Source organism: Nerophis lumbriciformis, linkage group LG01 (assembly GCF_033978685.3).
Source record: "Nerophis lumbriciformis linkage group LG01, RoL_Nlum_v2.1, whole genome shotgun sequence".
NCBI lineage: Eukaryota > Metazoa > Chordata > Actinopteri > Syngnathiformes > Syngnathidae > Nerophis > Nerophis lumbriciformis.
The window spans coordinates 65,578,304-65,604,015 of NC_084548.2; the positions used below are offsets into that span (position 1 = coordinate 65,578,304).

The window sequence follows — 25,712 nt, forward strand, 5'->3', positions numbered from 1 at the left end:
AAAACAATTTATATAATTAATACATACATTATTCACTGTTACAAGCGGCCCTCTGATGCCATGTGGCCCTCAGTGAAAACCACTTTGACATCCCTGGTTTAGATCAACTTCAGATCGATTATTTTTCTCGTTATATTGCACCGGTTTGCTCTTTAGTTACACTAATAGTATTTCTAAAATGTGGCGAAGGCTTTACAATAATTAGCTACAGGCCAAAAATGACCTGTTTTAAGCAGTTCAAGTATGGAAACTTCAAAGTAAAAGTCTGATTTAAAGATTATTTTGCTACTCAAGAAATGGAGCTTTTATTTAATAAAACAATCTTATTGTTCTGAATGTTCACACACAAATACAGTATATAACATATATGTTTATATATACAGTATGTATGTTGTACATTTTAAATTGTTTCTTCACGTCTTAAAATAAAAAAATAAAAAATAGGAAAGTAAAAACTTGACCTTTTTTGAGTGACACGTCAAAGTCAAGTTGCTTATACGGTCAGCAGAAAACGTTTATTGCAAATAAAATACAGTCCAGGCAGTAAACTACTTTGTAAACGCACATAATGCGGTCCGTGTAAATTAGAACGCCGAACTTCACAAAGTATCACATTTAATATTTTTGTGTTATTTTTCTTTTCTTAACATCGAAATAGGAAACAAAAAAGTCAAACACCAACGACATCAAACACGACGTGACAAAAGAAGTCCAAATATATCAAACAGGCAACATTCCTAATAATAACCGCTTCCCCCCAAAAAATGCTGTTAAATAACCAAAATGTGAGCTTTTATTATGAAACTCCCATTTTTTTTCCTCCTGGGACATTCGTACAAAAACTATAACGACAGAGACGGACGAGGTGCGCGACAAGTGTCGAGGGGTGGGGCTTATGTCACGGGGGGGGGGGCTCGGGAGATGCATTATGGGAAGTGGGGGTCCTAAAATGCTTGATTAGCCCTTTGAAGCCAATCTGTCAGATCACGCCTGATCATAAATATTCAATTCCTCTTTTGGAGAGTAAGAACGGGCGCTCGGTTGAAAAGGCACATCACAAATGTCCAAAAAATACTGACCAATAAAACCAATAAAAGACTAAATATTGACTGGCGAGCTTCATCCGATCATTTGGAAGGCCAAAAAACAAAAACGGTGAATTCAACTTCAAACTCCAATCATTAAAAAAATAAAAAAAATTATAATAATCCTCCCGGTGATCATGTGATCAGCTTCTAAATAAGGAGGCCCCGCCCCCCTCTGCTCATGCTACAGCTTATTGGAGGAGAGAGGCAAAGGTGGGGGACCTTCCCAGGGTCCCGCCCACCTCTGCAGACAGTCCACCAATAGAGTAGCGGGATGACAAGTGCGTGAGGAAGCGGCTGGATGAGATGTGGCGGGGGAGGGGGGGGGGGGGGGGGGGGGGGGGGGGGGGGGGGGGAAAGGGGGGGGCGTGGCTATTGGTCCTTCTTCTCCGATTCCGATGAGTCGTCTTTGGCTAGCGCCTCCTCCGCGGAGGCCTCCTCGTACCTAGGGGGAGGGGGGGGGGGACAGGTGAGTCGGAGGCGGAGCTTCTGATGACGTCACGCGTCGGCAAGACGGCTCGTGTAGCGGCGGGCGTCAGAGCTAAGCGAGTGAAAATGGAAATGATATCCTGACGAGGGAATGCGTGGACAGGGCTGTTTTAGTCTAGAAAGGCTAAAGTAGGGTTCTACAAGGAAGTAGGCCGTAAGTGACGGCGGCGGCGGGGGGAGGAGGAGTCTGCGTCCATGGAGGCGGCCAGGCTGGCGGGTGAGCCGCTGACGGTCGGGAAGGAAGTGAGCCGAGGGGAGGCGGGAAGGACGTCCTCCGACGACTCGAAGCTACCCGCCCGGCAGGAGACGGGCACGGGTGAGGGTGAGAAGGAGGGACAGGTGAGAGTGAGAAGGAAGGGACAGGTGAGAGAAAAAAAGGAAGGTTTAAAAAAAAAAAAAAAAAAAAAAAGGCCCAAAAGAAGAAGCGATGGTGTGAAGGCGACAGGACGAGGACGGCCATTAAAGACGCACACGTGCTGGGGAGGAAACATGTCTAAAACTCAACTGTGGAAGTGGAAGAGGACTTAATAAAAGGTCATGTTCCGAGACAAGGCGATGGCGGGGTGTGCTACGAGCGTGCCTGCCGGCGTCATGTGACCTGGTCGCCACGGTTACTCACCTGAACATCTCCGTGACCTCGCCCTTGAAGAGCGCCACCACCACCGGGAAGCCGACACAGGCGGGCACCAGGTAGAGCAGGGCGGGCTGACGACAACACGCCAACTTGTTAGATCAAGAGCTGCAGCAGTGACCTCTGACTCTGACCCCCCCCCTCCCCCACGCATCTCACCTGCGCGTGTTTAAAGGTGTGCATGACGAAGATGGTGAGGCCCAGTCCGAAGATGTAGGCCAGGAAACTGGAGTAGAAGTAGGTCCTGCTGTTCTTCTTCAGGCTGCACACAGACGCGAGAAAAAGAAAGAAGACAAAAAAACAAAGAATAAGAATACAAAGAATGAAAAAAATACTAATGGAAAAAAAAAAAGCAAAAGAAGAAAATGTGCAAAATGGGAAAAAGAAAAAGAAAAAGGAAGAAAAGTAAAAACACTAAAAAAGAAAGATAGCCAAAATGAAGGAAACAAATGCAAAACAAAAAAGGAACTAATAAACAAACAAACAAAAAAAGATTAAAAAACAAATTAAAAATGAAAAATAAATGAGAAATACCAGAAGAAAGATAATAAGAAAAAGTATACAAATAACAAAAACAAAAAAAAGAAAAAGAAAAAAGATACAAAAAAAAGAAAAAATGAAAAATAAATGAGAAAAACCAAAAAGAAGAAAAAGAATTAGAAAAATTATACAAAAAACAAAAACAAAAAAAAATAAAAAGGGGAAAACCAAAGGAAAAAAATTAAGACAACAAACACAAAAGGAAGAAAAAAAAGATTAATAAAACAAATTAAAAATGAAAACAAGAAAAATTATACAAAAAACAAAAACAAAAAAAATAAAAGGGAAAAACCAAAGGAAAAAAATTAAAACAAAAAGAAAAAAAAAAGATTAAAAAACAAATTAAAAATGAAAAATAAATGAGAAAAACCAAAAAGAAGAAAAAGAACAAGAAAAATTATACAAAAAACAAAAACAAAATCAATAAAAAGGAAGAAAATCAAGACAACAAAAACAAAAGGAAAATTAAATAAACAACAAAAAGGGAAAAACCAAAAAGAAAAAAAAGAAAGGACAAAGAAAAAGGGAAAATAAAGAAAAGGAAGGGGTGGTAAGTAAATAAAAGAAAAAATAAAACAAAAGGAAAAAACAAGATAAACAGCAAAAATTAAAAAATAAAGTAAAAGGGAAAAAAAAGAATAAAAGGAGAACATTCAAATGAAAAATAATCCAAAGACAAAAAGAAAAGGAGGAAGAAAGAGGAAGTCAAACAGGTCGAACAGGAAGAAGAACCTGCAGAGTGCTGCTTACCTGACGTCAAAGCGCAGCAGCAGTGCGATGAAGATTCCCGGGATGACGATGTCGCCAAGACCCAGCATAGCAAAGTTGTTGGCGCTCAAACCTTTTTCCAACAAGTCCTGAGGAAAGACCACTGCAGCGAGAACACGCTGTCACCCACTTCCTGCGCTTGACGTGCTCGCTGACAAAGTATACTCACGTTTGATTGGCGCCTCAAAGGACCTCGCCACGGTGACCATGACGTTGGTACCAAACACCTAATTAGAATAATATTGATGATGATGATGAAGGGGAGACCGATCATTACGTTCCGGTCACTCACCCAGAAGACGTCGTAGACAAACAGCCCCCCCAGCAGGATGCAGCCGGTACTGACGTTGTTCAGGTGGAGAAGCTCCACGCCGTTGAGTGCGAAGGCCAGGCCGAAGAGGTTGTTGGCGATCCAGTGCTGCGATGGCACCACAACACACACACACACAGGTCATCATCGGCTGCTCGCCTACCAGACCAGCGGTGAGCCGTGTGTGCGCGCGTTCGATACCTTTTTCAGCACGTACCAAACGCCCACCACGCCGCTGGCCACCAGGCACACCAGGTTGTTGGTGTCGAACTCGTAGTTGATGATTTCTGCGGGGGAACAACAGCACAGGTCGCGTCGCCGTGTGAGGGGGGGAGCCGTGCTCTTGGGGGGTGGAGTGTCTCACCTTCTTTGGCCTCGCCGGTGCCCTGCGTGAAGAGCAGCTGGTACTGTTTGATCGGCAGGGACGCCGGAAGGACTCTGGCCAGCAGAGGACTGCCACACACACACACACAAAGGATTAGCGCACGTCGGCATAACGAGCACTCGTGTGGCAGGGCGTCGATCTTACCTCATAGTGTGCGACAGAGCCAGCACGCCCAGTGCGAAGAAGTAGACGGACAGCAACAAGTTGATGTACTCTTGAGAGAACACCTGCGACAACACACTTCACCATTAAAAACAACATGCTAACCTGCTCTTCAGTGCACTTCAATAAGTACACTAGGAACTTACTTCTTGAGTGCACATATCGTCAGTGAAAATTGCAGCTGAAATTTTGATATACCTGCTACCTGTGCTGTGAACCACTGATTGAAGCTAATGAGCTAGCATAAAACATTAGCATGCTAAGGTTAGCTTGTTAAATAATAAATAAATGATAAATGGGTTGTACTTGCAGTGTTTCCCACACATTCATTTATTTGTGGCGGCCCGCCACGAAAGAATTACGTCCGCCACAAATGGATTTTTCGGCTTTTGACTCGGTCGACCGCTCATAAAAGCAATGGGACTGTCTGTGAATGTTGCTTGTAGTTACACCTCAGGTGCAGTAGGTGGCGGTAGCCTACTATGCACTATGCAATAGCACTTAATTCACCTGGTGGGCCAGAAGAAGAAGAAGAAGAAGAGGGACGGACGGACGGACGGAATCAAAATACTCGCCGGCTACTTTTCATAATGATGGCGCTTCCTACGTTTCTACCTCAAACGTCCAAAAGCTGCTGAAAGCCTTGATCCAGGATGCCATGGGGAAAAAAACTTAAATGGTGCCTTTTGGCGACAGTTAGCAGCTTGGTGGCTCATAGCCGGCGAGCTAACGCTTGCTAGCGTGGTAGCATTGCTTCATTTTTACAGGTGTTATAGGTAGATAGTAGTGATGGGTCCGGCAACACCGATGCATCGGCGCATGCGTCGAGCTCATAGAGCGAAACCCTGTGTCGGTGCGCGTACCGCTTTTAGAAAGTCACGTGACCGACCATGAGCTGTTTTGGTCACGTGACCGATACGCGAACTGTGTCGCACTGAGGCCTCCTCTGTGCCCTGTGAGCGGCTCTTTTCTACAGCCGGAGAAATAATAACTAAGAAGAGAAAGCGTCTAAAATTGAATACGTTGGAAAAACTGTTTTTTTTTTAATAGAAATGTGTAAAAATAAATAAATAATAATTTCCAGGTCCACAAGCATCCTCATTCACAACACGTTCTCTTAGATTTCCATGTTATGATACATGTTCACATTATTTGACTGTATCTAAAAAAGACAAAAAATATATTTTTATTTAAATGAAGTTATGAAATAATCCTAAATGAAATACAATGACTTGGTTTATATTATTGTATATACTAGGTCAGTGGTTCTCAACCTTTTTTCAGCAATGTACCCCCTGTGATTTTTTTTTAATTCAAGTACCCCCTAATCAGAGCAAAGCATTTTTGGTTGGAAAAAAAAAGATAAAGAAGTAAAATACAGCACTATGTCATCAGTTTCTGATTTATTAAATTGTATAACAGTGCAAAATATTGCTCATTTGTAGTGGTCTTTCCTGAACTATTTGGAAAAAAAAGATATAAAAATAACTAAAAACTTGTTGAAAAATAAACAAGTGATTCAATTATAAATAAAGATTTCTACACATAGAAGTAATAATCAACTTAAAGTGCCCTCTTTGGGGATTGTATTAGAGATCCATCTGGATTCATGAACTTAATTCTAAACATTTCTTCACAAAAAAAATAAATCTTTAACATCAATATTTATGGAACATGTCCACAAAAAATCTAGCTGTCAACACTGAATATTGCATTGTTACATTTCTTTTCACACTTCTTTTTGACAGACATTTTAGTGACAAACCTGAGCTTGTGCTTCACTGAGTTTATGAACTTACATTCATATTTTGTTGAAGTATTATTCAATAAATATATAAAGGATTTTTGAATTGTTGCTATTTTTAGAATATTTTTTTTAAATCTCACGTACCCCTTGGCATACCTTCAAGTACCCCTAGGGGTTCGCGTACCCGCATTTGAGAACCACTGTACTAGGTCATAAAATCAGTGTCAGTTGAGTCGGTCCATAGGTTGCCTGTAGGGATTTTTAATGTCCAGCAGATGTCAGTATTTAGTGACACAGTATTGACACAGTATCAATACAGTTTTGCAATGTGTCAAAACGCTTCATGATGCCTCATCAACCCATCACTAGTAAATAGGTTATAGCTGCATCGCTCGCGGCTCGTCATATATTTAACGTTAATCCGTGATTTCACCGAGCGTTTCACTGACGGTGAGCAGCCTGACGCTGCTTCATTAACACCGCCGCTGTTTGACTAGTGGCCCGGGGCAGACGCACGTAGTAACAGTCACGTGTTACAATACCGACGAGCTAACGTGTCCAGGTTATAAACCTGTTGTCAATAAACACACATGGACTGAAGCTAAATTGTCCACTGTCCACTGCAGCATGTGAATGCAATGAAAATAATAAAATCTGAGCCAACCAGCTGTTAAAATGTTGTCCAGGTTAATGTTTTGGCCATTAAATACCGTTCATTTCAAGATTTCAACTGTGATTGGGCTTTAAACAGGTGGCTGACCTGTTCAGATGAGTGTAACTGCTACTGGTCAAATAATGTGAAATAGCATTTAATTTTACATGTATGCAATGCCATTTAAATGCAATTATAGATAATAATAATAATAATAAATACTGTGTAGTGTTGTAAATAGTCAACGGGAAGGATTCTATTAAGATATAAGCCATGAGCACTACACAGCCAGAAAAAAACCTAGGCAGGACAAGTACAAATATTGGGGAAAGTAGATTTGAGAAGTCAGGCAAGTAGAAAAAAACCTTAACGTTGAACCCTGCATGTGTTGAGCTGCTGCCGCTTAAGGTTAGACGGCACTGTACATAGAGCGCTTCTGCTCGTTAGTAATACATTCTAATGTTGGATGTTCACTCCTTCACACAGATGAGTATAGAAAAATATTTTCAACGGCCGAAAAGGGCTCGACTTGGAGAGGAGGTAGGCCTACAGTCCGGACCACAGGTGCGACCAGTTCAGCAGCAGCAGCAGGAGGAGGAGGTTGACTGACTGTGGCAGGAAACCTCTGCCTCTGTTTCACTTCATGTTGCTGGTAAATAATATGGTTGTAGTAGTAGGCTAAAGTTAAATTATTTAGTATTCACTAATTAAAGGGCTGCAACAACTAATCGATTAAATTCGATGATAAAAATAGTTGGCGATTATTATTATAATTTAGTCATCGATTCGTTGGATCTATGCTATGCGCAAAGTCTACTTTTTTTAAATTTTATATTTATAAACTGCAACATTTACAAACAGCTGAGAAACAATCAAAAATAAGTATGGTGCCAGTATGCTGTTTTTTTTCTCCAATAAAATATTGGAAAGGATAGAAATGTAGTTTGTCTCTTTTATCCGATTATTAATCGATGAATCGAAGTAATAATCGACAGATTAATCGATTATCAAATTAGTTGTTGTTGCACCCCTAGTTAGTATACTTGCAATTAGGGATGTCCCGATCCGATATTTGGATCGGATCGGCTGCCGATATTTGCCAAAAATTGCGTATCGGCAAGGCATGGGAAAATGCCGATCCAGATCCAGTTTTAAAAAAAACTCCGGTCCGTGTTTTCCAACGCACAGATTTAAATAATACATTCCACTTTTCTGCTGCTCTGTAATTTCTGTTCCGCATTTCCCAGCACACCTTCAACACATCCACAATTCTCACGCAGTTGCTTTTAGCTGCTGGCATTACACGACAGGCTCTTCTCACTCTTTCCTGTGTCTCCCTCTCACAGACAGCAAGTGCACCTTCTTACACACGTCACACGTCACACGTCACATACGTATACGTCCTCCCCGAGCAGAGAGGTAGCAGCATGGCTAATGTTAGCTGTGGTGCTAGCGCAGCCGTGCGAGCAACGCTCCCTCTAAGGTGCTCGCCTGTGCAATTGCGCACTGTTTAAGCGTCCTCTGCGCATAGCAAATCTATGCCACGCACAAAATCAAATAAAAAAATAAGCGCATAACAATTTTCGACACACGGACACGACAGAGAAAACAGATTTCGTCATCATTGTTCAAATATTGTAACGTCTGTCGAGACGCTTATCTCCATTCGGTGCCACACGCACACACCATCAAAATACCGAGGCAAACATTTCCACATCAACACCGTATGAAAAAATTAGTGATTTTTTTAGTTGTGATTTCCTTCGCTGCATGAAAGTTTAAAAGTAGCATATATTAATGCAGTATGAAGAAGAATGTTTTAATGTAGACATGCAAGCCTTGAAAGAACATTTTGAAAATCAAGACTACATTTCCTGCAAATGGGTGCATTTCTACCTTATATTTTAACTTTAGATTTATTCTCATATCAAACTCTTTTGGCCGTCTTTTTGACACTTACATCCGGCGCCTCCCTCCACACCCTGGATTATAAATAATGTAAATAATTCAATGTGATTATCTTGTGTGATGACTGTATTATGATGATAGTATATATCTGATAGTATATTTCTGTATCATGAATCAATTTAAGTGGACCCCGACTTAAACAAGTTGAAAAACGTATTCGGGTGTTACCATTTAGTGGTCAATTGTACGGAATATGTACTTCACTGTGCAACCTACTAATAAAAGTCTCAATCAATCAATCAAAACATATAGAATCATCATACTGCTGTGATTATATGCATCAAGTGTTCATTCAAGGCTAAGGCAAAATATCGAGATATATATCGTGCATCGCAATATGGCCTTAAAATATTGCAATATTAAAAAAAGGCCATATCGCCCAGCCCTAGTTCAATGATGCCATTTCTGTTTGTCATGTATAATGTTGTCTATTTTGTGTTTATCCTTGAATAAACAGGTCAGTTTCTTGTTACCAACTATTGTGTATTATTCAAACTCCCCTAATTCAGCTGGCTAGTTGTTATCAAGAGTACTAAAACCCTTTTCAACATGATTCTGACAACTAAGCAGGCTAAATAACTTTAAACTTTAATACATGCTCAGATAGGCCATTATCGGTCAGTATCAGTATCGGTCGGTATCGGATCGGAAATGCAAAAACAATATCGGTATCGGATCGGAAGTGCAAAAACCTGGATCGGGACATCCCTACTTGCAATATGGCGACATGTGTCAAAACCCCATGAATTTTAAGTTTAAATGATCAAAATGAGCTAAAATGACAGCATAAAACTTTAGCATGCTAATGTTAGCATAATAACAGGAAAGATTAGCATACTTCCAAGATGGCGGCAAGTGTCAAAAGCCATATTTGAGTTCAAATGGATACGATTATGATGATCTCGGAAAGATGGTGTCATATATCAAAATCCATGACTTTTAGGTTAGAACAAATATGGTAGCTAAAAAGCTAGCATAAAACATTAGCATGCTAAGGTTAGCTTGTTATACTGGGAACAGTTAGTATACTTGCAATATGGCGACATGTGTCAAAAACCCATGAATTTTAAATTTAAATGATCAAAATGAGCTAAAAAGCTAGCATAAAACATTAGCATGCTAACATTAGCTTGTTATAATGGCTGACAGTTATTACACCTGCAATATAGCGATTCACATAATTCACTGTTACAGTACTTGGGTTGTGTGTGTCGTCACGCCCGGTTGCCGACTCGCATTTGGGCACTTGCCGATCACTCCAGCGGCACTGAGAGCGCACCCAGCCAAAACGACCTTCAGGCAATGCTGCAAATTCCCATGCCGACAAAAAAAATTACTTAAAAAAAAAAAAAAAAAGTTTCTACTTACCGTAAGTACGGCTTCGCTTTTACAAATATGCGGTAGCTTGATGCTAATATACATTGGCTTTGCTATTGGCATGCTACTGATTAGCATTAGCAATTCTACATGGCGATTTCAACACCTACAAATTTGGGAATGTAACCTACAACGAATATGCACGTTACAATACTTGATTCCCCTTAGGGGCGATGGACGGCTGAGTAGGATAGGATAGGACTTTTTTGTCATTGCACAAGTACAACGAAACTATGTTCTCAGCACAAACCCGTTCGAGATTAGACAAACAGTGTACAGGGTAACAGAACAGGAATGCTGATGGGTCGCCAAAGGCGCCCCGTAAAAGATAAGAAAAAGGTAAAACGCTGGGGAAGAAGATGAGTAAAAAAAATACAATATAGACTGGGCTCCTAAGGGGGCCTAGTCTGGAGTGGGGAAAAACCTCCATGCCATGCACACACAAACACGTTACATTTAATCACGACAACTCGCAACAGAGGGGCGGGGAGTTGGGGCCCTGGAGGTCAACTGCTGCTATGAAGCGCTGCCAGCCGTCCATCACCCTGAGGGGAAACAAGCGGTGGTGAAGGCGTGGGGTGGTGGAGGAGGTGTGTGTGTGTGTGTATATGTGTCCATTGTCTTGGGTGTGATGATGTAATGTTCATAGACTGGGGCCGTTCTGCATGCAAGCAAAAGTTCGGCTCCAGGTGTCGTTGAGGAGGGAGGGAGGTCAAAAGCATCCATCAATTGAGGTGTCCTCGGGGGTGTTTTCAGAACAGCCTCTTCCTGTTGTTCACAGCGTCAAGGCCATTCGAGGGAGTCAAATTTTAGGATGTTTGTTTTCCGCGAGCAGACAATACAATGACTTGTCTGTTCTATTCGTCCATGCTGGCTGCTCTCATATTAAATTTTTCCTTTTCAGCAAGCTTCTCCATGATGTGATCCATCTTGCGATTCAGTTCAGAAATCGCCACAGTCTGTGATCCCACAGCCCCGCCCAAACCTTCCATTGCGACGAACAGCCTTTGGGCTCCTTGAGTGGCTGCCATCGTCTTCCGAATTTGACGATACACCAGAGCAATGCCCAGCCCAATCAGCAGGTGCCCCGCGATCACGGTTCCAAATAGGTAGATGTCTTCTACGTCCTCGATGGAAAGGACTGAGAGGCACATGATTCTCCAATTATCCCAGGAATCTCTCACGTACCCCACAGCAATGGTTCCATCAGGGCAGCCAGGCTCCCCCGAACCTCTTTTCCTTGTCGAAAAGATTTTGTCAATTGCGTCGAGAGTCCAGCTGATCATTTCCATGTCATGATGATAAAAAGCGCTTGTACAGCAGCAGCTAGCCTCTGTAGCTCCCACTCCCTTCCCTCTGTTGCAAGTTTTGTTGATTCTATGCAACATGTTTATGTGTGCTATGAGTTTTTTTCCCTTGGCCTTAGTCTGGACCCCTCCCTGGAGTCCAGCCTTTGATTGAATATTTTTTTACTCTACCCCACCTCCCTCCCCAGCGTTTACCGGTTTCTCACCTTTTTTTTTTTGTAAGGGGCGCCGAAAGTTGGCAGACCAGTCAGCGATCCTATTTCTGTCTCCCTGTAATCTTTGTCTGATCCTGAATGGGATTGTGCTGAAAATGTCAATTTCCCTTAGGGGATTAATAAAGTACTTCTGATTCTGAAAACAGCTGGTGCGTAATAAGTACAATACTTACAGTGGTAACACTTCTTAGAGCGCAACAGAAAACAAAATATCACAGCTACCAATGAGACTCAGAAATGTAATAAGCTCATTGGTATTGAATCCAAGGTACTGGAAATTGGTACAAATGTCAACGGTACCCATCCTTATGGTAAAAGGTCATAAACAGTTTTTTTTTCTATGCTCCATATATTACCATTTTGGATGTTTTTAAATAACCGTGACCAGTTAGCAGGGCTGTACCGTCCTCGCGCACATATCGGAGACAAAGACGACCATATTGACCTCTTCGTACCAGGCGAGAAAGATATTGTCACCTTGAAGAAGAGGTAGAGTCCAAAGAGAGTACAGCTGGCGATGATGGGGAAGCGGGCGGCGTCTCTGCTGGTGATGGTCTCCGGCATGTCCGAGGCATTCTGCGGAGCACAGAGGAGGTCAGGACACCACAGAACGCTACAATCAGCTGGTGGGAGCAGAATGTGGAGGTGGTTAGGGGACGAGAGCGGAGGAAGCAAGAAACGTAGTCAGGGGTGTGATCGAATACGCGTCGAACTGAAACAACCAAACGGTGACGGAAGAGCGTAGAAAAAAAACCGTTAATTTACCACAAATGACATCAATCTATTTGAGCAAGCAGAGGCTTTTTAGACTATAATGACATTTATTAAACGCAACACTTCGCACAAAGACCACTGGGAGGCAGCATACCAAAATGTATTTCCATACTTTAGGGCAGTGGTCCCCAACCTTTTTGTAACTGCGGACCGGTCAACGCTTGAAAATTTGTCCCACGGACCGGGGACAAATCATGTGTGCTTACGGACTGTATCCCTGCAGACTGTATTGATATATATTGATATATAATGTAGGAACCAGAATATTAATAACAGAAAGAAACAACCCTTTTGTGCGAATGAGTGTGAATGGGGAAGGGAGGTTTTTTGGGTTGGTGCACTAATTGTAAGTGTATCTTGTGTTTTTTATGTTGATTTAATAATTAAAAAAAAAAAATATATATATATATATATTTTTTTTTGGTCTAAAAAAAAATATATATATATATATTATTTTTTTTTGGTCTAAAAAAAAAAAAATAATATATATATATACATATATATATATTTTTTAGACCAAAAAAAATAAAAATATATATATATATATATTTTTTGGTCTAAAAAAATATATATGTATATATATATATGTATTTTTTTTTTCTTCTTTTTTTTTTTTTATTATTTCTTGTGCGGCCTGGTACTAATCAATCCACGGACCGGTACCGGGCCGTGGCCCGGTGGTTGGGGACCACTGCTTCAGGGCACCACAAAAAATATATCATCATTAGCTTTATTTTAACATAACATCTTAAACATTTGTTTCTTATTGCAATCAAAGAACACGTTTGGCATTTAATAACATTCTAAAACGTCTACAAATTAGAATGGAAGAAGATAAACATATTTAAAGGGGAACATTATCACCAGACCCATGTAAGCGTCAATATATACCTTGATGTTGCAGAAAAAAGACCATATATTTTTTTAACCGATTTCCGAACTCTAAATGGGTGAATTTTGGCGAATTAAACGCCTTTCGATTATTCGCTCTCGGAGCGATGACGTCACGTTGTGACGTCACATCGGGAAGCAATCCGCCATTTTCTCACTTTCGTCGGTGTGTTGTCGGAGGGTGTAACAACACGAACAGAGACGGATTCAAGTTGCACCAGTGGCCCAAAGATGCGAAAGTGGCAAGAAATCGGACGTTCCGCACACTTTACCGACGAAAGCTATGCTACGACAGAGATGGCAAGAATGTGTGGATATCCTGCGACACTCAAAGCAGATACATTTCCAAAGAAATCTGCCGCCAGACCCCTATTGAATCTGCCGGAGTGTGTGAGCAATTCAGGGACAAAGGACCTCGGTAGCACGGCAAGTAATGGCGGCAGTTTGTTCCCGCAGACGAGCGAGATAAACCTCCTGGATGTCTTGGCTCACACCGTCCCTTATGCCACCGAAGATGATCAAGAGAAGAATATCGACCCTAGCTTCCCTGGCCTGCTGACATCAACTCCAAAACTGGACAGATCAGCTTTCAGGAAAAGAGAGCGGATGAGGGTATGTCTACAGAATATATTAATTGATGAAAACTTTATTCATTACTCGCGGTTTTACGTAAATGATTATACATAAACTGTGTTTACCAATAATTTAGCTTAAAAACCATTTATTTTTTTCAATCATTCGAGTACATTCGGGTAGTCTTGTGTAATGCAGTATTTTGTGTCTATTTAGGTATGGTTAACCTGAGTGCTGAAATCGTGGAAAAATATATGTTCTTAGCGTGCCTGAAATGGGCTGTCTGCACTCTCAAAGTGCATGTTGTTGCCAAATGTATTTCATATGCTGTAAACCTAGTTCATAGTTGTTAGTAATTATCTTATCAGACAGTGTTAAGCCGCTGAAATCCGAGTCTGAATCCGAGCTAATGTCGCTATACCTTGCTGTTCTAGCCGCCATGTTTGTTTGTGTTGGCATCACTGTGTGACGTCACAGGAAAATGGACGGGTGTATATAACGATGGTTAAAATCAGGCACTTTGAAGCTTTTTTTTAGGGATATTGCGTGATGGGTAAAATTTTGAAAAAAACTTTGAAAAATAAAATAAGCCACTGGGAACTGATTTTTAATGGTTTTAACCCTTCTGAAATTGTGATAATGTTCCCCTTTAAAACACAAATACAATTAAGACTCTTGTAATGCCAGAACAATATTTATTGTTTCTCTGCCAAGAAAGTATATTACTCTTTGAGCACAATTAAAAATACCACAATAATAATGTCAACCGTGATCATTTCGGTCACAATAACTCTTTTGTTGCTTTAGGTTGTGATTTTTAATCAAATGCAAAATTTTGCTGACAGAGTATAATTGTTCTTATTATTTAACTTTGTGTTTAAAATTTTACATTTCAATGACAATGTTACCATGACAATGTTTCAATGACATTAAAACAGCCAGAGCTAACCTGAACCGTGCCATTAGGGTTGCAAAGCGTGCTCATAATAGTCAGAAAGTGCAGGATTTATTCGAGAACCCCACGAACACATGTCATCATGGACTATAAAGCCACCCCCCGTCCCTGTGACAATAGCATCAGCTTTCTTAACGACCTCAACAACCACTTTGCGAGGTTTGAGGCAAATCCATCCCTCGCCCTGATGAGCAGCCGCTCAACCTGGACACAGTGGATGTCCGGAGAACCCTGAGGAGAGTGAACCTCCGGAAAGCAGCGGGACCTGATGACATTCCGGGCAGGGTACTTAAAGAATGTGCAGACCAGCTGGCTGGGGTTCTCACAGACATCTTCAACACCTTGCTGACCCAGGCTGTGGTACCATCATGTTTTAAGACGGCCACAATCTTTCCAGTACCTAAAAAACCCACAATCTTCTCAATGACTATCTCCCTGTGGCACTCACCCCTGTCATAATGAAGTGCTTCGAGAGGCTGGTAAAGGAATACATTGTCTCCAGACTTCCCCCCCCCACATTCGACCCATACCAGTTTGCTTATCGCCCTAACCACTCCACAGAGGACGCCATCTCCTCTGCACTCCACCCGAGCTTAGAACATCTGGAAGGAAAGGACACACATGTGCAGATGTTGCTTCTGGACTTCAGCTCGGCGTTTAACACCATCATCCCGCAGCACTTGGTGAGCAAACTGGCCCCCCTTGGATTCAGTACCCCCCTATGCAACTGGCTGCTTGACTTCCTCACAAACAGACCCCAGTCTGGGAGAGTGGGCAACAACACCTCCAGTGCCATCTCCCTGAGCACCGACTCCCCCCAGGGCTGCGTCCTGAGTCCGCTGCTGTTCACACTGATGACCCATGACTGCTGTGCCAGGTCCACTACTAACCACATTGTGAAGTACACAACAGTAGTGGGCCTCATCCGTGACAACAACGACATGGACTACAGGAAGGAGGTGAAACATCTGGTGGACTGGTGCAGAACCAACAACCTGGTCCTGAACGTCGACAAGACCAAGGAGATCATCGTCGACTTCAGGAGGCACCAGTCCAGCCACACTCCACTCTTCATCAATGGCACAGCAGTGGAGATGGTAAGCAGCACCAAGTTCCTGGGGGTGCAGATAACTGACAATATGACCTGGAGCTCTTGTAAAAAGAGCTCAGCAGCCCATGCACATTTTGCGTGGGATGAAAAGAGCACAGCTCCCTCGGCACATTCTACAGAGGCACTATAGAGAGGCTTCTGACCAACAACATCTCTGTCTGGACTGGAGCCTGCAGTGCCTCAGACTGGAAGTCTCTCCAGAGAGTGGTGAGGACGGCGGAAAAGATCATCAAGACTCCTCTTCCTCCTATCCAGGAGATCGCAAAAAGCCGCTGCCTGACCAGGGCTCAGGAAATCTGGAGAGACTCCTCCCACCCCCACCAAGGACTGTTTTCACTCCTGGACTCTAGAAAGAGGTTCTTCAGCCTCCGTAGCAAAACCTCCAGGTTCTGTAACAGCTTCTTCCCTCAGCCCGTAAGACTCTTGAACGCATCATAATAATCCCCTCAATTCCCCCCCAACAACGGAATAACTCGCTTGAATATAAAGACAATGGGACTGGAACAGGGCTTAGGCTAAATAATGATTCGTTTAAGGGGTTAAACGACTTAGTGTAGACATGGCCTAAGAATCCTTACAAATAACAATCGCGTTTCATTCAAAAATGTATTTTCTCCCTATTTATTAGTACCGGTATATTGTAAACTTGTACAAATGTTAGAATGTGACTCTTGTACTCACACTTACCAAAGACCACAGTTTGACCCAGGAACAGACAAACGCACTTCACATTATTCCCTTTTGGATGAAGTATTTTTAAACATGGTGCCCCACTTTGGTGTGATACTTGAATGATTGCTGGCTAATGAAGGAGACACACAACTAATACACACACACACACACACTCTCTCTTTCTCTACCCATTTAAGAACAATAGCGTGTGTATGTTTATGCATGTGGTGACATTAAGACGCTCATACTCACTCTGTAGCCTGAATCGTACCCTTGGTCTCCGAGCTCCTACGGACACAACACACACAACACACACACACACACAACACACACACACACAACACAACACACACACACACACACACACACACACACACACACACACACACACACACACACACACACACACACACACACACACACACACACACACACACACACACACACACACACACACACACACACACACACACACACACACACACACACACACACACACACACACACACACACACACACACACACACACACACACACACACACACACACACACACACACACACACACACACACACACACACACACACACACACACACACACGTGTACGGACAGACACACGTGCACAGACGAGAGAGAGAGAGAGAGAAGATCAGGACTGAATCAAGTTGGACATGCAGCAGGAGGGTGAAAAGGGCACATCATAGATGATATACAGCAGAAAGAGCCAAGAGGAGAGAATGGAAGTCAACACAAAGACCATGTGACCCCAATAAAAACGATATACGTATCGGGATAGGCGCGTGATTGATGTCAATTAAAAAAAAAAAACGTCAAAAGAAAGAGGATGTATGGAAGCAAGGTCGGTTGCATGAACAAAGGCACTCGCTCTCTGGTAACAGTATCAACTATCATGTTTGCTTGCGCCATCTTGTTGTCTGGCGGTCGATTCTTTGCATGGAGAGAGAAAGTCAAAAGGAAGAAATTGTGGATAAAACAGCTTCACCTTCAACAGAAAGCCACTTTTTTTTTTGTTTTTTTTAAATGGACCGTAGTCAGACCAATGTGGTCTGTAAATGCTGCAAGGCGCTCGTCGCCACCAAGACCGGTAATACCACACCATCTTAGCCGCGCTCACCCTTTACCCTTTAGAGCAGTGGTCCCCAACCACCGGTCCACGGCCCGGTACCGGACCGCGGACCGATTGGTACCGGGCCGCACAAGGGAAAAAAATTAAATAAAAAATAATTTATTTATTTATTTTTTATTAAATCAACATAAAAACACAATATATACACTATATATCAATGTATATCAATACAGTCTGCAGGGATACAGTCCGTAAGCACACATGATTGTATTTCTTTATTAAAAAAAGGGGACAAATTTTCAAGCGTTGACCGGTCCGCAGCTACAAAAAGGTTGGGGACCACTGCTTTAGAGCACACCTGTAACTTCCTGCCACTAACCCTGCAGAAAATAGTTCTTCTCAGGTTTCTCCGTTTACATTTTCACACTTTGCACTAGGGCTGGGCGATATGGCCTCTTATTAATATCTCGATATTTTTGGGCCATGTCACGATCATACTTGCCAACCCTCCCGGATTTTCCGGGAGACTCCCGAAATTCAGCGCCTCTCCCGAAAACCTCCCGGGACAAATTATCTCTCAAAAAATCTCCCGAAACTCAGGCAGAGCTGGAGACCACGCCCCCTCCAGCTCCATGCGGACCTGAGTGACGTGTCGTCAGCCTGTTTTCACGTCCGCTTTCCCACAACATAAACAGCGTGCCTGCCCAATCACGTTATAACCGTAGAATGATCGAGGGCGAGTTCTTGGTTTCTTATGTGGGTTTATTGTTAAGTAGTTTCATTAACATCCTCCGAGCGCGGGAACAACACACAACAACAGCAGTCACGTTTTCGTCTACCGTAAAGCAGTTCGTCTGCCGTAAACAGCAGTGTTGTGACACTCTTAAACAGGACAATACTGCCATCTAGTGTACATGTATATGTGACAATAACATCTACGGCTTTTAGAGAGTGCAGTGCACAACTGCGCACACAAGGAGACGAAGCAGAATGCATCATCAGAGAGGGTGTTCAGCTTGGTTAGAAAAATAGTGACAGAGAATAGAACAAGGATGGACAATTCAACCCTTAACTCAACAATGAGTAGATGAGTGTTATGTGTGTGTATATGTGTAAATAAATGAACACTGAAATTCAAGTATTTCTCTTATTTATATATATATATATATATATATATATATATAATAAAATAAATATATATATAGCTAGAATTCACTGAAAGTCAAGTATTTATATATATATATATATATATATATATATATATATATATATATATATATATATATATACACACACACACACACACACACACTCTCTGTCCTCCTCCTGTCTAGGCCTGCTGTGTGTGTGTGTGTGTGTGTGTGTGTGTGTGTGTGTGTGTGTGTGTGTGTGTGTGGTACACAGAACATCAATTTCCACACTTCTATTAGCCCCAAGTCCAGTGGATCCGGGCATCTTATATGTAATGGAAATGCGTAGTTGGGGTGTGTATGGTGTGTGGTCATTAAATATGTATTCTGATATATGTTCTTCACAGAAAATGAGCCAAAGTCAGTTAATACAATTAATACATTTTTCAGTTTGAAAAATGTATTAATTGTATCATTTTTCTCTTAATAAAAAATGAAAACGGGTCCCACAGACCCGAACACCACACAAGGGATACTGATATGCTTAAGGTTTTTAGTGTTGTACGAGCATACAAATGTTTTAAATTAGATTTTCCTCCAAGTTTATATTTCTCCCCTTTAGTTGAGAAGAATTGTTGTACATTTGGTAGCAGGATATAGTTTGCTTTGTACATCATTTTAGATGTTTGCAATTTTACCAAATTATCAAACTTCAATATTTTTCACTCAATAAATAAAAGGGTTTGTATGTTCTCTATATGCAACATTATGTATCAGTCTAATTGATCTTTTTTGTAACACGGTTAACGAATGTAGCGCACATTTGTAGTTATTTCCTCACATTTCTGCACAATAACTCAGATATGGTAACACAAGCGAGCAGTAGAGAACTGCCTTGTTCATGTTTCTTGTCACCTTATGTTGTATATTTTTTATATGACATTTCCAGTTCATTTTATCATCTATTAATACTCACAAAAATCTAGTTTATTTTACCCTATTAATATATACTCCGTCTATTTACACCATATACACTCAGGAGTCTATATTGTATTCAAATGCATAACTAAATGTCGTGGAAGTACAGAAGAACAGTGTTTTTCAACCACTGTGCCGCGGCACACTAGTGTACCGTGAGATACAGTCTGGTGTGCCGTGGGAGATGATGTCATTTCACCTAATTGGGTTAAAAATATTTTTGCAAACCAGTAAATATAATCCGCAAATAATGTGCCGTTGTTGAGTGTCTGCGCTGTCTAGAGCTCGGCAGAGTAACCGTGTAATACTCTTCCATATCAGTAGGTGGCAGCAGGTAGCTAATTGCTTTGTGGATGTCAGGAACAAGGTTTGTCGTGATCACAATCTGCAGACGACGGCGGGAGGCAGAGTGCAGGTAAAAAGGTATCTAATGCTTACACCAAAAATAAACAAAAGGCGAGTGCCGTTAAGAAAAGGCATTGAAGCTTACGGAAGGCTACGCAAAACGATACTAAAACTGAAATGGCTGCAAAATAAACAAAAACAGAATGCTGGACGACAGCAAAGACTTACAGCATGTGGAGCAGCAGACGGCGTCCACAAAGTACATGACAATCAACAACACTACTACACAGGAAAACACTAAAACACTCAAAATAAGTCACGGTGTGATGTGACAGGTAGTGACAGCACACCTACTTTGAGACAAGAGCTATAGTGATTCATGCTTGGCTATGGTTCGGATTTATATCCAACAATTGCGAGAACAACTTTTTACTGTCAATATCGGCCGAATGAGTTTCATTTTTTAATGATTTCTGCTAGTGTTGTGGATATTAATAGAAGGCAATATAGCCCAGCCCTAATTCAGACGTACCCCCCTACAATCACCTCACTTTGGGAAACACTGTTTTAAAGAACTATTTATGATAAATAAGTGCTGAATGTGTTTTTTTTTCTCGCACACTTTCCGCACTCTCATGAATTCTTTGCGCCCCAGTGACGCCCCTGGCCGGCACACTTAAGCATAGACTTCTTATAAGGGTACGCAACATGGAGCGCTACTGCCTACTGGCGCTGACGAGACGCGGGGCCGCCATCTTGGAGTGGTGATCCGCTCTAGTCAGTGCAATTCATTTGGCAGGAGCAATGAACTGTCAGCGCATTTAATTCAGCTTACCTCACTGAATACCACGGATTTTCACGCGCTTTTTTGTCATACGTGTAGCTATGATAAAGGACACATGTTTTATTATTCATAGTTCGCTTAACAGTAATAGAATATTCTTATATGCTATAAGTGACCAGATGTCCGAGATCAAAACTGGGAATATAATCCCAGAGAAGGGGGAAAAACGGTCAGCTATTTTTAAGTTGAAGAAACAATATGATTAGGTTATATATACATGTGTATATCCTACATAAACAATGTATGAATACATTAGATACTGTATCTTTATCTTAGGGACCTATAGACTATCTCTGTTGCTGCAGCAGCAGAGAGTTTATTCTGTCTTGACACTTTGTATTGATATTTTGTATTACATTCTTCCCTTAAATGATAATGTTTACAGTAGGGCTGCAACTAACGATTAATTTGATAATCGATTAATCTGTCGATTGTTACTTCGATTAATCGATTAATAATTGGATAAAAGAGACAAAATACCGTATTTTTCGGAGTATAAGTCGCACCGGAGTATAAGTCGCACCTGCCGAAAATGCATAAAAAGAAGTAAAAAAACATATATATATCGCACTGGAGCTTGGCCAAACTATGAAAAAAACTGCGACTTATAGTCCGAAAAATACGGTACATTTCTATCCTTTCCAGTATTTTATTGAAAAAAAAACAGCATACTGGCACCATACTTATTGTTTCTCAGCGGTTTGTACATGTTGCAGTTTATAAAGGTTTATTAAAAAAAAAAAAAAAAAAAATTGCCTCTGCGCATGCGCATAGCATAGATCCAACGAATCAATGACTAAATTAGTCGCCAACTATTTTTATAATCGATTTTAATCGATTAGTTGTTGCAGCCCTAGTTTACAGTGATTGTTTTATATGTATTTTTTTTATGTATGTCGCTTTGGATAAAAGCGTCTGCCAAATACTTAAACATATATAAACACCTGAAAGTCTTTATATCAGCTAAAACCTCCAATCTGTTTCACTGGATTCAGAATAAAACCAAATTATGTCTTACCCAACAATGTTAGTATTTAAATATTGTCACTTGAAGACTTATTCCTGGTTATAATTATACTGTTAAGAAAGTATTGTCTTATACTTTGCCCGAAAACCAGCCCATCTTTGTTTTCTACCTGTCAACTGTCAGTTTAGGCTGCTCGCCGGCTCCTCATCACCACTTCAAGATGGCGGACGAATTTCCCGCGTCACAGCAGCCAATGCTGCGTCTACTTATAAGATGTCTATGGACAATATTCATGACAAATTTGTGCTTTGTTTTAAAGAGGTGCTATAAAAATTTGGAAAAGGAATTTTACTTTTGCAACCTCATTATACTATTGGCTAAGTTTAATATTCATAAATGTCAGTTTCTCAATACCCGACCTGTTTTTTGTGCTTTTAAAAAAGATTTAGAACTCTACATTAAAACACTCTACCTCTAACAACCAAAAAGCTGTGAAAATGATGATGCTGTGTTCCAAATTTAAGTTATTTACTGAGATTGAGTGAGCCTACGGCTTTGCACTTTGTTTATTATATATATATATATATATATATATATATATATATATATAGCATTCTATTTTAGTTACTTTGAATTTACAACCCCCTGGCGCTGTATTGTACTTTTTTTGTACTTACTTTGATTATTATTTTCAACTGTTTGTAAATGTTGAAATTTATAAATAAAGGTTTATATATAAAAAAATTATTAAAAATAAATAAAAATAAGATGTCTATGCACTTAAGTCATGGGTGTCAAACTCTGGCCCGCAGGCCAAATTTGGCTTGCCGTCTAATTTTTCACTTGGCCCTTGAGGCGATATCAAATTAACACTAGAGCTGGCCCGCCAATTATATACATTATATGGGTGTTTGGTGGTAGTGGGGGTGTGTGTGTGTGTATATTGTAGCGTCCCGGAAGAGTTAGTGCTGCAAAGGGTTCTGGGCATTTGTTCTGTTGTGTTTATGTTGTGTTACGGTGCGGATGTTCTCCCAAAATGTGTTTGTCATTCTTGTTTGGTGTGGATTCACAGTGTGGTGCATATTTCTAACAGTGTTAAAGTTGTTTATACAGGCACCCTCAGTGTAACCTGTATCGCTGTTGATTAACTATGCCTTGCATTCACGTGTGTGCATACAGATGGCGCACATATTTTGTGATCGGGCCGGCACGTTGTTAGAATGGATGAAAAGCAAACGTGACGACAGCTCGTGGTCGCCCCCAAGACTGTGGTCCCGGCGGACTACGAGATATAATGACTGATGAACACCTTCGTTCGATAATGAAGGTTGCCTCAGCTCAAAGCCTGAGCCCCAACATTAATGAACTAGCATCTAAGAAAAGATGGCAGGTATCTGGCTTGGGCATATCAGATTAGATCAGTGTGTTGCAAACTGAGCAGTTTAAAGTCCTGAATGGTTGGTTTATTCATTGTTATTTTATTTTAAAAAATTTTAACCTGTGGAAAAAGTTAATGTTGATATTTACCTCGAGGGCTGCAAATAGAAAAGAGGCATTCGATTTTTATTTAAATTGTATTTGATATGCCATTGATATTTTTTAATTATTATTATTTGAAACTCGATTTTGCATGTCACTATAAAATTACATAAGCCTTGCTTGTTCAATATTCAATGCAAAACTTGTTTGGGTCCCTATTAAAAGGTTAATTTGTTCAACCTTGGCCCGCGGCTTTGTTCAGTTTTACATTTTGGCCCACTTTGTATTAAGTTTGACACCCCTGGCTTAAGTACACGTCACACAGACCGCTGCTGATCGTCTTATCTGAGCTCTGTTGGTTCTGTCTGAAGGCTAGCCAACTCAGCGCCTGTTTAAAAGTTCACGGCTACGTAAACAAAACCCGACGTCAACAAGTCACCTTTTAATCAATCATTTGCGGCACTCGACAGGACAACAATGTTGGTGTTAAGGCACTTTTTTAGTAACTACGCCTTGTTTTAAACGGAGCGTTGGTGTTTATGCTAAGCTAGCGGGGGGCCGAGGGGTGCTAACCGCCTACCTTCGACTTGGAGCAGGCCACCGAGCGCAGGGCTCCGAAGAAGATGGGCACCAGCGCCATGAACACCAGGCTGCCGTACGCCAGCGCTGTGCCCTCCGGGGTGGCCACGAACTTGGCCGTGGCGTTAAGAGCGTCGGTGGCGTTCAGGGCGTCCGGGATCACCGCAGCGGCGGCGGCCTCATCCGGGGCCAAGGCCGGGGCTTGTCCCACCTCAGACATGGCTCTTCAGGGGACCGCGAGTGGCGTTGGCAGCGTGCGGGAGTCAGGTCTACTGATGGCGGAAGGCGAGAGGACGAATGCGTATCATTCATGGAGGAGCTTTTCTTCTTCTCTTGCCGCTAAGGCCACGTTTCCTTTTGGCGAAGATCGTACACATCAACGTGACTCTTCACTCTGTTGCCGCGGAAAAGAAAAACAACAACGTACTGTCCCTGAAATTACATTTAGGAAACATATACCAAAATAATCGAAATAACCATTTAATAAACGCACCAGATAAAACAATTGTTTCTTTAAAAAAAAAAGGCTTCTACACTTGCGCGCGCACACAAACCAAAGCATTGTTTGATTTATTGAGACTTTTATTAGTAGATTGCACAGTACAGTACATATTCCGTACAATTGACCACTAAATGGTCAATTGTACTTTTTCAACTTGTTTAAGTCGGGGTCCACGTTAATCAATTCATGGTAAACGCGAGTCTTCACAAAATAGACGATCTCTGCTTTGAGAAAGTGGGGCTTTTCCCTGTGAAGCAACAGCGCCGTCCTCAGGCGACAGAGCGACACTACACTCGAAATGAGCAATTGATTGATTGAAACTTTTATTAGTATGTATATATATATATATATATATTTATATATATATATATATTTATACACACATATGTATATATATATATATATATGTGTGTATATATGTATATATACTGTATATATGTGTATTAGAGATGCGCGGTTTGCGGACACAACCGCGGAGTCCGCGGATTATCCGCGGATCGGGCGGATGAAATTTTAAAAAATAAGATTTTATCCGCTCGCGGGTCGGGTCGGGCGGATTAATTAGATTTTTTTTTTTTTTTTTTTTTTTTTTTTGCGGGTGGCAGTTAAACCAATTGGGAAATATATATACATAGTTAAATGTTGTTACCCACATACGAAAAACGAGCAGGCACCTGCAGCATATGCCACAACAGAAGAAAAAAAAAAAAGAGATGGACACTTTTACGGAGCGGAGGGACGCCTCGCCGGGGTCCGGGACCGAGGCTCCTTCCCCCGAGAGGGCCCCACCGGGAGCCGTAGCTGAGGCGATCCGCGAGAAGGGCCCGACGCACGTCCAGGGTCACTACCGCGCCCACCGCACCGACACCCCGCCTCGTCCGCTTTCGCCGCGGCCGGCGTCACGCGCAGCAGGTAAGCAGTTTACCTGCCCGCCACCCCCGTGGCCGGGGGCTCGTAACATGGGTCACTCCGCACGCTCCGCCCGCGCAGCTTACCTGCTTGCTCGCAAAATGATTATTAGCATTCAGACAGGTTAAAATGTTGCTAAAACCATCACTTTTCTATCAGTCACAGTGACTTTTCAAAACAAAAATATTACAGCAAAAATCATATGGGTTGATTGACATGTTTATTCTGTAAGCTAACTTCAATAGTTTGAAATTATTTTGACAGTTAATGCCAGTTATC

General features: G+C 41.6%; 1 protein-coding gene across 4 annotated transcripts; it reads right to left on the minus strand.

Moving 5' to 3' along the window:
• Nucleotides 1-493: 493 nt before the first annotated feature.
• hm13 (histocompatibility (minor) 13) lies at nucleotides 494-24,396 on the minus strand. Of its 4 annotated transcripts, XM_061924309.1 has the most exons (13): nucleotides 24,024-24,396; nucleotides 16,865-16,900; nucleotides 12,114-12,212; nucleotides 4,353-4,435; nucleotides 4,188-4,276; nucleotides 4,025-4,110; nucleotides 3,806-3,931; nucleotides 3,683-3,740; nucleotides 3,496-3,616; nucleotides 2,365-2,467; nucleotides 2,194-2,279; nucleotides 1,443-1,530; nucleotides 494-1,411 (listed from the first exon to the last, which is right to left on the minus strand). In XM_061924309.1, exons 1-12 carry the CDS (start codon nucleotides 24,240-24,242, stop codon nucleotides 1,458-1,460), a joined length of 1,179 nt encoding a protein of 392 aa, XP_061780293.1. In that variant the 5' UTR covers nucleotides 24,243-24,396; the 3' UTR covers nucleotides 494-1,411; nucleotides 1,443-1,457. The 4 variants fall into 4 exon arrangements, with proteins under 4 accessions (XP_061780293.1, XP_061780284.1, XP_061780298.1 ...); XM_061924300.1 differs by having other exon boundaries at nucleotides 494-1,530; XM_061924314.1 differs by lacking the exon at nucleotides 16,865-16,900 and having other exon boundaries at nucleotides 494-1,530.
• Nucleotides 24,397-25,712: the final 1,316 nt, after the last annotated feature.